This window comes from Cynocephalus volans, chromosome 2 (assembly GCF_027409185.1).
Source record: "Cynocephalus volans isolate mCynVol1 chromosome 2, mCynVol1.pri, whole genome shotgun sequence".
NCBI classification, from domain to species: domain Eukaryota; kingdom Metazoa; phylum Chordata; class Mammalia; order Dermoptera; family Cynocephalidae; genus Cynocephalus; species Cynocephalus volans.
Window position 1 is genome coordinate 177,028,318 of NC_084461.1, and position 10,328 is coordinate 177,038,645.

General features: G+C 49.8%; 1 protein-coding gene across 2 annotated transcripts; it reads right to left on the reverse strand.

The window, feature by feature from the left end:
• Positions 1–1,490: 1,490 nt before the first annotated feature.
• Positions 1,491–10,087, reverse strand: PGAM5 (PGAM family member 5, mitochondrial serine/threonine protein phosphatase). Of its 2 annotated transcripts, none has more exons than XM_063085136.1 (6): positions 9,897–10,087; positions 7,270–7,448; positions 5,937–6,062; positions 5,756–5,844; positions 5,537–5,667; positions 1,491–3,315 (listed from the first exon to the last, which is right to left on the reverse strand). In XM_063085136.1, exons 1-6 carry the CDS (start codon positions 10,085–10,087, stop codon positions 3,165–3,167), a joined length of 867 nt encoding a protein of 288 aa, XP_062941206.1. In that variant the 3' UTR covers positions 1,491–3,164. The 2 variants fall into 2 exon arrangements, with proteins under 2 accessions (XP_062941206.1, XP_062941205.1); XM_063085135.1 differs by having other exon boundaries at positions 5,537–5,670.
• Positions 10,088–10,328: the final 241 nt, after the last annotated feature.

Consider the following 10,328-nt stretch of genomic DNA (forward strand, 5'->3'; position numbering starts at 1 on the left):
CATGTCCCAGGTGATTTTTATGTCTTTTTAAAAACTACTAATTAAAGAAATTGTTTTTAAACCAGGTGGTAATAATTCTAAGCTTTTGGAAAGACCTTTCTCACCTGTGCCTGGGCAAAATGCCCTTTTTAAAAATCTTAAGGTGAATTTTGATGAAACAGTCCATTAATTTGAGTGATTTATTTGCTGGTTTTTAGCCCCTTTCTTTGCTAACACAGTTGTGAAAAACTTCCTGGCATCAGTTAAAGTAGCACAAATTTTGAAGCTGCACTTTGCAGTGAGAAACTTTTTTGTGACATTAACAATTGGTTTGTAATATTTTCGGTTTGAATATGCAGTGGGATGGGTGGGTGGGCTGTGTGAGAGATATGCCCAAAGTCCCCACTGTTCATTTCTGGGAGAAAAGCCGGGGTGTTGCTAAAATAAGTGCCCAAGGGCTGGCAGGTTAGCTCAGTTGGTTAGAGCATGGTGCTAATAACACCAAGGTCCTGGGTTTGATCCCTGTACCAGCCAGCCACCAAAAAAAATTTTTTTAGTTAAAAAAAAAAAAAAAGCATCTGCTGCACTGCAGCAAGGACCATAGCCAAATTCTCTTGAGTGATGTTTCCAGAAATTTTCACAGCTTTCCAAGGAAATGGCTGATTGTGGGTTAACCTTTGTTATGGCCTAAGTCAGCATCATCTTCCCGTAAGTATTCTCTAGCTTACAAATTGCACTTAGGTTTCTTTCTCCACTGTCTCAAAGAAAACATTTTGGGCGAAACAGCAACACCAGTCACTTGGAACCAGCTGCCATCTAGTGTACATTGTTCCCACTGGAGCCATTCAGGTTCCTGGTGTGCCATTTTCGTTCTGGCCAGACTCGAGGTATTGCTGTGTTTGAGAACTCTTCTCAAACAGGGGACAGTTGGACAGTTTTCATCATGACATCACTGAGCCCATGTAAGTCACATTGTCCAAAAGCCCTTGGCCACAGCCCCCACTCCTAGCATGGGCTCACTCTTGGTTTCTGACATCCAGCTGGGCATTCACTCCCGCACAGGTGTTCACAACAGTCATGTGCAGAAGGTCCCTGGGGGCTGCCCTGGTGTCTGGTGGGCCCTGCACTCCCTCTTCTCCTGTCTGCCCTTCCCATGCCTTCTCCCCAGGCCATGCCTATCTCAGGTGTCTCAGATATTAAAACCAACCCCCCTCCCCAAGTCAGAAACCATTCCCAGTGCCAATTTTATGTCTTCCCAAGTACAGGAGGCCCTTGTTATCCAACTGGAAAAGGCCATCGTTCTGTGCTCTTAGAATGAATCAAACATTGAGTTTTGGGCATAACTTTTCAGACAAAAACTGAAAGCCCAATTTCATATCCTTGACTTCAAATGTAACTTCAGCACAATCTTGAGTTTTCATTTTGGGTGTTTTTTTTTTTTTTTTTTTGCTTTTTTTCAGAAGCATTTAAAAGATGGCTGGATCACTGGTTTCTTGGGATCCCTTGAATTATGTCCAGATCTCTTGACAGTCACTATTTCCAAAATGGTTTTATCCAATTTGTGAGTATTTCCACATTAGGACCAGTTTTGCTTCCCAGCAAACCTACACCTGCCAGTTTTGCTTTATGAACACAGAGTGCGTGGCCTGGCTCATTGCCGTCCCACAGACGCCATCATGCTAAGCCCTTGGACGAGGCGTCAAAGCAGCACCTCTGTCCTCACACCCACCAGGAAAGCCCATGAAGAGCCAGAGCCCCAGCTCAAAGCCCAGATGCCTTGCCACAACACTGCCCACTCCTAGAGGTCAAGGGTAAAGGGGCGGCGATGTGTGGTCATGGAATGGTGTGGCTGATTCCGAGCCTCGCCCTCACCTAAGGTCAAACGTGATATGCCTGTTATTTTCGTGTTTTTGAAGTTGTCACAGTCCCTGCCATACTTGTCAAAACTATTTCTAGAAGTGGTGCATGGCTGCTGCAGCTGTTGTCTCTAGATAACGAACTGCCATCCTTGCTATCCTGATTGAGGACGCAAACAAGTCTCCAGGCTGCTGGCAGGAAGTCCTCCAGAAGGATGGCCCAGGCAGTGCCTGCAAAGCTGTCAGTCCTGGGAACATGAGAGACTGGAAAAGGCTTTCTGGTGACACCTTTGCTGATGGCTACAATGCACAGGTTTCCTGTTTTCTTTAAAACAGTCACAATACTTTTTTAAAAAACAATAAAATTTTATTATATAGTTATTTCCAAAGTGGACAGAGAAATGCCTCAAATTTCCCAATTGTATTGACTGTAGAAAATATTTATAACCAATTCATAGGAATTATATTGCTTTTCCTAATTTAACAATATTGAGGATAGATCAGGTATAAATATTTTAATCCATAAGCATAAAAGATTAACCAGAGGCAAACTAAGATTGAGCTATCAGTCTGGGATACTGTTTTGAAATGGGATAACCCCCTACTGGGCTGCCATCTGCCCTGCACCTCTAACATAAGACCAGAATAAAGGTCTAAGGTCACAGGTCACATCACTCCCACAGACTCATTTCTTCCCTCATGTGCCCAAGTTCACGTGTAGCTGGTGAGTCCTTGTGCCCTGGGAGGCCTTAATATAGTGGGGTGGGTTTAGGTTCAGCAGCATCAGGGACCTGTAACTCTGGGGTGAGAAACTGGTTAGCAAAGCAAAAACCCAGATTGACAAATATTTAAGTGACCAAAGGGTTTTAAGAAATGAAAAGAATGTCTGAAGTGAAATGAGCTGTGAACAGACCTTGGGCGCCCTTGTGCCTGACAGGCTTTGCTGGGGATGGCACAGCTGGTTGTGGCTAGGACCCTTGGTGCGGATCTGCCACGGTCACCCAAAGTGATGGCATCTGTCAGGCTCACTCAGTCCCCCAAACAGTCCTGACTTCTGAGGAGAAGGTTTTCACCTTTGGCCCCACAGCATCCTGGCAGATCACAGATGATAGAAGACCTTACAAAGGAATCAGGCTGTCTGATCCAAATGTTTCCCTTTCAGCCTGGACCAGAAATAAGTACTCGAATGCAGCATTTCAGATATTTCTACTTTTCTGCCGGCCTCTTCCTCAAGACAAAACGTAACAGCCACGCAGCCTGGACAGGGCAGACAGGGAAGCAAAGGCCAGAGCCAGGACTGGAGCTGAGGGGGCGGGTAGAGGGCGGCCCTCAGGACCGGGTGATCTTGTCAGGGGGCATGAAACCTGTGTCCCCGAGGGTCCTGAGTGCTACACGGCCGTTGGGTCGGATCACCAGGTGGGTGATGCTGCCATTGTTGAGGGACAGACGGAGCCACCCTTCAGGAGGAAATTGTAGTGCTCTGGGAGGAAAGGAAGAGAAAGAACACACTAGGAGCAGGCCTGCTATAAGGAACAGACAGCCACACTGGTGCAGGGAAAGGGCCAGAGGCTGGGGTCTCGGCAGAGCTGACAGCCCTCCAGTAAGGTCTCCAAGCAGACCCTAGGGGCCGGGACCCACATCGGATAAGTGATTCCTATCTTCAAGCAAGGGGCTTCTCAGCAGAAAGAACGGGCTGGATCGATGTTGATCAAGCCATCAAGTAAGGGGCCTGTCCCCCTTAGGACAAGGGATCAACCTCAACTCAAGATGTGCATGTGAGTCAGAAATGCACTGGCTTCTTACAAGTGCACACAATTTAGTTTGCTTTTCCAGTGCAACAAAAGGGTGGCCAAATAGAACAGATCAATCTCTGAGAAAACTTGCTGTGTTTCTCCCAGGAATGGACAGAGGTGTGATCCACACCCCTGTGGCACCTGCATGCTCTTAAAAACTCTTTTTAGGCACGATTAGTGTTTGCTGAAAGGCTCAGTGTTGCTCTCATGCCCCTCTGCGTCAGCGAACACCCTTGTGCTGCACTGAGCTGGCCAACATCTTCCCTGCCGTGACTCTGTCAACTTTAACTACCTTCACGCTGCTTTTTACGTCTTCTCCATATTGCCCCTTGCAATTTACAGGGTGCTCACACTCTCCTGCACTGAGCACCACAGAGGATCACCATGCACCAGCATGGTGACACTCTGGCTCTATTTACCACAGGTGAGCTCTCCTCCCACATCCCCCATGACTTCTGGCACATTTCCAGCACTGGCATCACTTCCTACTGACTATGTCAACGGACGTGTAACAATGTCATGTTAACACAAACACAGAAACCACCTGAGTGGTGCATTCACAGGTGCAGAGAAGGGTGGACGGAAAGATGCACGGCAGCCCTGAGGCCATGCCACCCTGTCAGTGTTTTTTCTTGGGGGAGGGTCCACCTGACGCCCACCCCGTCCTTCCCACCAGCAGCGATCTGGTCTGGTGCCGTCAGGAGCCAAGCTGAGCATCCCAGCTCCCTGACGTCCTTGCGTTTCTGGAGGGGCTGCCACACTCCTGACCACGGCGCTCCGTCCGCCATCCCTAGGTTTCCTGCTTGGGACTTGCACGCAATGCTCAAGGGAAAATGGCTTCCACAGCCCTGGTGACAGGCCCACAGGACACAGAGACCCAGGCCTGGCCCCTGACAGCATCACCAACCAGCGCCATCCTGTCTGGCCACTGCCAGGCCTGTGCTCACACAAGCAGAGGGCCCCTTAGGCTACTGAAGCCCCCGACAAATGATGGATCTGGGGGAGGCGGGGTTCTACTTTAGTTCATATTTTGCTCTTAGATCTGGTCAATCCTTTTGCCTGTTTCAAATATACAAGCACATAGCTGGCCTTGCCACCCATGAGGCCCTCTCTGACATGTGGCTGTGACCCTGGTGCTCCCTGGAGAAGTGGCTGATTCCAGGGAACATATCCTCTGAACCTGGAACATTCCGTGATGCCCCAGAGGGCGGAAGTGGGGTTGGGTCCAAAGAACATGGGAGACCCTGAAGGAGCAGCCTGAGCACAAAGTGACCTAGTCCTGCAGACAGAACGAGCAGTGGTAGACCCTGACCCACTGAGCAAGTGTCATTCACATGGATGGTCAAGGACAGCGGCCACAGAAGAAGGTACTGTGAATAACAAGGACAGCTGTGGGAAACACCAGAGTGAGGACTGTCACCAGCAGGGTCTAAAAGCAGTGCAAGTTTGAAGGGAAATGGGCCATTTGCATGTCACCAAGATAATTATCAATTACAAAGGGGAAACGACTGTACCACAGTGAGAAGCCCAGCAAACACCACCTTAGCTGAGTCACCAGCTGGCAACACCTGGGGGAAGACTAGCAGCATCAGGCCCCTGACTTGTCTGTGCCATTCTTGCCCAAAATGCACAATTGTGAGAAACTCCAGAGTGAGAGGCATTCTACCAGATAACTGACTAGGGCTCATCAAAAATGTCCGGATGTGCAAGACAAGACAGGAACCTCGGGCTGGAGGAGCTAAGTGCAGGGACAGGGTACCTGGGCGAGGTCAGCTGGCGGGTCGTGCACATGGTCAGTTTCAGGGGAAGCTGGGCAAGGAGTACACGTGAATTCTGTCCTGTTCCTGCTACTTTCCTCTAAGTTTAAAATCCCTTTAGGAGCAGGAACACAGCCTGCCAGTGCCCTACCTGCATACAATGTAGCGGATGACATTGGCATGACAGATGAAGATCTCGTAACTGTCTTCCTCCTGCTTGGCATCTGCCCGGTGGATGTAGTTGCGGAAGGCAGCCTCAATCCGGGCTCCGTCTTCATAATACTGCTGGGGGCAGAGGGAGGACCCATAAATGTGGAAGCAGGAGGGCCACCGACATCAGAGGGACAACGCGCTGGGGAGGTGTTTTTACCACAGCTTCCGGCTTCCAGTGTGATACAGGGGGGTCAGGCTCAATGGGGGCGCCTTCCCGCAGCAGGTCTGTGCTGACCCTGCAGATGCCTGGGGAGAAGCACAGCGAAGCCGCTGTCACGGCCCGCCCGCTCCCTGCTCCTCGCCATGTCTGCGGCTCCGGCCGGGGCGCCCGCGCTCACCTGGCAGGTGCTTGCTGATGATGTCAGTGGTTTCTATTGCGCGGGTCATGGAGGAATGGACAATTTTATTAAACTTCAGCCCCAAACTTGCGAGGCGGAGCCCAGTTAGCTCAGCCTGTTCACGACCTGGAAGGTGAAGGGTGCCTTAGAATTACATGTACCCAGACCCCTCCTTTATTTACCGCACAAACAACAAAGCTCTCATTGAGCACAAAGCACCTTCCCAGTGTCCCCACCCCCAGGGGCTTGGGCCTAATGGGGACCAGGCATTCAAGAGTAAAAGCAACAACATAGGCCAGTTGTCTTCAACACCCCCTACAGAATAAACACATCTAATTCCGTTACTAATAATGACCAAGCTTGAGGACTGCTGGGGTTTGGGTGGGGCCCTGTTTACGATTTCTAGGCCCCTCACACCATTCTTACTCAACTGTGCCCAAAAACCAAGTCTCAGCTCCCCAGTTACCCAGTAGCTATGTGTTAGTAGAGATGTCAATACATAAAAACCTGAAGATCTGTATTACTGAGGAGAGGCTGGATACAAGTACAATCACATATGCTTTTTCTCAAATGTACTTTAGCATCTCACCCTCTAGCCCTCTTCAGTTCCCACTGGAAGAGCTTATAACCACCCTTATCTGTACATAAGGAGCCAGAGGCAGCTCTTCAGGGAAAGGGCATAATCTGCTGGAGAATAGGCCTGTAAACCCATTTTTATCGTTTGAATTTTTGAATATGTGCAAGAATGGGTAACATCCCATTCAAACAAAGAAATTTTTAAAAATTTAAAATCTACCTCTGACCACCCTGAATTTCCTTTCCTAGGAATTTCTCCTACAGATACACCTGCAAACAAGCACAAAGACAAACGATATTCCCAGCAGCACTGTTTACAACAAGAAATTGCAACAACCAGTGGGTCTGCCTGTGGGGATGGCTGGGATTTTCTCTGGCTCAATCTCATCTGTTCAACAACTTTATGATCTGTAAGTGCTCAAGAAAAAGATCAGCAGTAAATTAAGCCAAGCAAAAAACAGAGAGCATGAGGTGTGCTACTTCTAGAAGCATCGAGGGAGAGCACAAAGCCTCTGCCAGAATAGGCATTGAGTTTGATGTCATGCAAGCAAGCCCTCATGCAGTATTTTTTTTTTAAAGTTATGGACATTTTTTAAAGCCTGTCTCCTGTCCAAGTTCGGCTGATAATTACTGATAATGACAATGTTCAAGTCTGGGCTGATGGTCCCTGACACAGGTGTGAGGAGGTCCAGGCCCCAAGCACTGTCAGAAAGCCAACCAAGGGGGTTAGCGGGGGATTTGAGCCCCAGCCACATACCCAGTGGGGTCAGAGTGCGGTCCTTTTCCAGGGAGGCATCCATGTGGTACTGGGAATGCCTTATGAGGAAGATGTGCCTAGTGGCCTTGGCTTTGCAGTGGTCCAGCTTGGATGCCAGTTCTTCTTCTCCAGATTCCACATTCCTCTTCCGCAGGTTGATGAGAGACAGTGGTTCTCGCCTAATGTTGAAATACAATACGATATGTCCTTGTGACCTCTGTTCCCAAGTCATTGGGAACAGTATTTCTGACAAGATAGTATTTCCAAATTGTCAGACTAATTGGGAAGAGCACAGGGGAAAAGCAAAGTCCCTTGGCACCAGCGCTGGAGAAGCCAGCCTCTCAAAACACACTCCACTCTCCATCTCACGGAGCTGAGTGCCAGGCCTGCTCTGGGTGATGCCGTGAGCAAAGCAGACAAGCAAAGCCCTTGTGCAACCTGTGTTCTGGTAAGGAGAGGCAGATGATCAAAGCAGGAGGAAAAACAGGCAACACAAGAATGTGATCAATGATACAGAGCAAAGGAAACCAGTGACTGTGGCTGTGGGAGGGCAGGTGGGAAGTGTTGACAGGGTAGCTAGAACAGCCTTGCTGAAGGTAACATTTCAACAGTGTCTAGACCTGCATTGTCTAGTAGTAACCACCAGAAAAACTACAGGCTATTTGAATTAAAAATAATTAAAATAAAATAAAATAAGAACTCCCATTTCTTCAGCCACACTGAGCACACTTTAAATGCTCAGTAGCCACACGGGGTAGTGGCTATCACATTGGACAGAGAGGAAGAAAACACTCCCCTTATCGCAGAGTCCTACTGGGTGGAGCTGTTGGAATGTGAAGGAGCCGATCAAGTGAGGGCAGGCTGGGGTCAGTGGCTGGTGGCTCAGGAACTGAAGCTTAATTTAAATGTGGCAGAGCTGGGAATAGCACAAGATGAACCTGCCAGAATTAACTCAGCTGAGATAGCAGTGGAAGCAGCAGTTTTGGAGGGGCGTAGTGGTGACTCAAGGGTTCTTGTTTGGCCACGCTAACCTGGGGTGCCTGTCATACAACCAGGCCAAGATTTGCACTGGCAGGTATAGGGGAGTCTGGGGCTGAGCCAGAGGAAACACTTAGGAGGCACAGGCACAGAGACAGGAAGCCAGGGACTGCATGAGATCCCCCAGGAAGAGGCTGGAGATTCCACCACAAGATCCTGGACTCCAGCACAGACAGGTGCAGGTGGGACGCAGGAGGAAAAGTGCTCCATTTCCAGCGCCTCCCTGCAGTTGTTTGCACCCTGTCCTTCCCCTCCCCACCCCACATGGCTCAATTTATTCTTCCCCTGTTCCCTGATGGGACCAATCCAGACATGGCGAGCCATGAACCACCGAACATCAGCTTAAATCAGATGAAGCTGGACTCAAATTTGGTTCTACTTCAAGCAAGTTCTTTAATCTCCAAGTGAACCTGTTTCTTTTAAAAGCCTAAAAAATTCAAAATATAGTACTATTTTTTTAAAAAAAGAGAATATGACTACAGTCTAATCATGAGACAAACACCAGACAAATCCCAACTGAGGGACCTTCCACAAAATACCTGACTAGCACTCCTCAAAACTGTCAAGGTCATCAAAACAAGAAAAGTCTGAAAAACTGTCACAGCCAAAAGGAGCCTAAAGAGACATGAGGACTAACTGTCATGTGGGATCCTGGAACAGACTAAGGACATTAGGTAAGAACTGAGGAAATCTCAATAAAGGCATGTACTTTAATTAATAATCATTGTGACAAATATACCATATCTGGTGTTAATAATAGAGGAAATTAGGTGTGGGATATAAAGGGACTCTATTATCTTTGAAATTTTTTTGTAAATATAAAACTACTCTAAGTTGGGTTTTTTTTGTTTGTTTTTTAAATTAAAGATTAAAAGAAGAAAATATCTATGAAGATCCTGATACAGCTAGAGTAACAAATACTGCTTCTGTGCCCCTTTTCTCAAAGTATCAAGGAGTTGGGACTGGGTAAACCATCCCATAGTGACCACTCCCTGACTCTAGAGCAGTCCTGCCCAAAAGAAATAGAATGCCAGCAACATAAGTAATTTTAAAGTTTCCAGTGCAACATTAAGAAAGTAAAGAGAAACAAGTAACATTTCAATAGCTCACTTTATTTAATCCAATATACCACAAATACTATCATTTCAACCCGTAGTATTTAAAGACCTGCACTGCTTTGGTTTTTTAGTTTAAATCAAGTAGGGTTTGGCCGGTTAGCTCAGCTGCTTGGAGCGGGCTGCTGACAACACAAAGGTACAGGGTTCCATTCTGTTATTAGTCGGCCACCAGAGCACACGGTAAATGAAGCTACAGACTCTCTTCCGTAATCACGCGAGCTCTACTGCAAACGCCAATACCCACGAGTGGCCGCTGGCCATGGTACGGGAACGGGACCCCCAGAGGAGGCTCCCGCTGCTACTCTAGCCTAGTCCTTGCGCATCGACACCTCCAGAGAGGCCCTACCCTTTCTCGGCGCCGGGAGATGAGAGCATGTGCCGCTGCCCGCCCCCCCCCCCCCCCCCCCCCCCGGCCCGCAGCCCCGGAGCCCGCCCGCCCCGAGACCCCGTGCTGCGTCCCGGGCCGCGCACCTGTCCCAGTTGGGGTCCCACACGCCAGGCCCCGGCCGCGTGCCCCCTGCCCACGCCGGCGGCTCGGTCGCGCGCGGCTCCGCGTCCCCTCCGGCGCGCGGCTTGCCCACCGCCACGGCCGAGAAGAGCACGGCGGCAGAGCCGCCTGCCAGCCCGCAGGCCGCCAGCTGCAGCGCCTGCCGGAACGCCATGCCGCGAGGGACACGCTTCCGCGAGGCCGCTTCCGGGCGACGGGCGGGCAGGCCGGAAGTCCCGCTTCCCCGGGCGGCGCGGGACGCGGGGGCTGCCGGGATCGCCCGGCTACCTTCCTGGGTGGGGGTGCAGCGCGGCGCCTGAGGGCTCGGGCTTCGGGCGGGCCCAGGAGGCTCGTCTTCACGGAGACGTTCCGCGACGCTCTGCAGGAGCCGGAGCCGGCTCGTTCTTCCCCTCGGG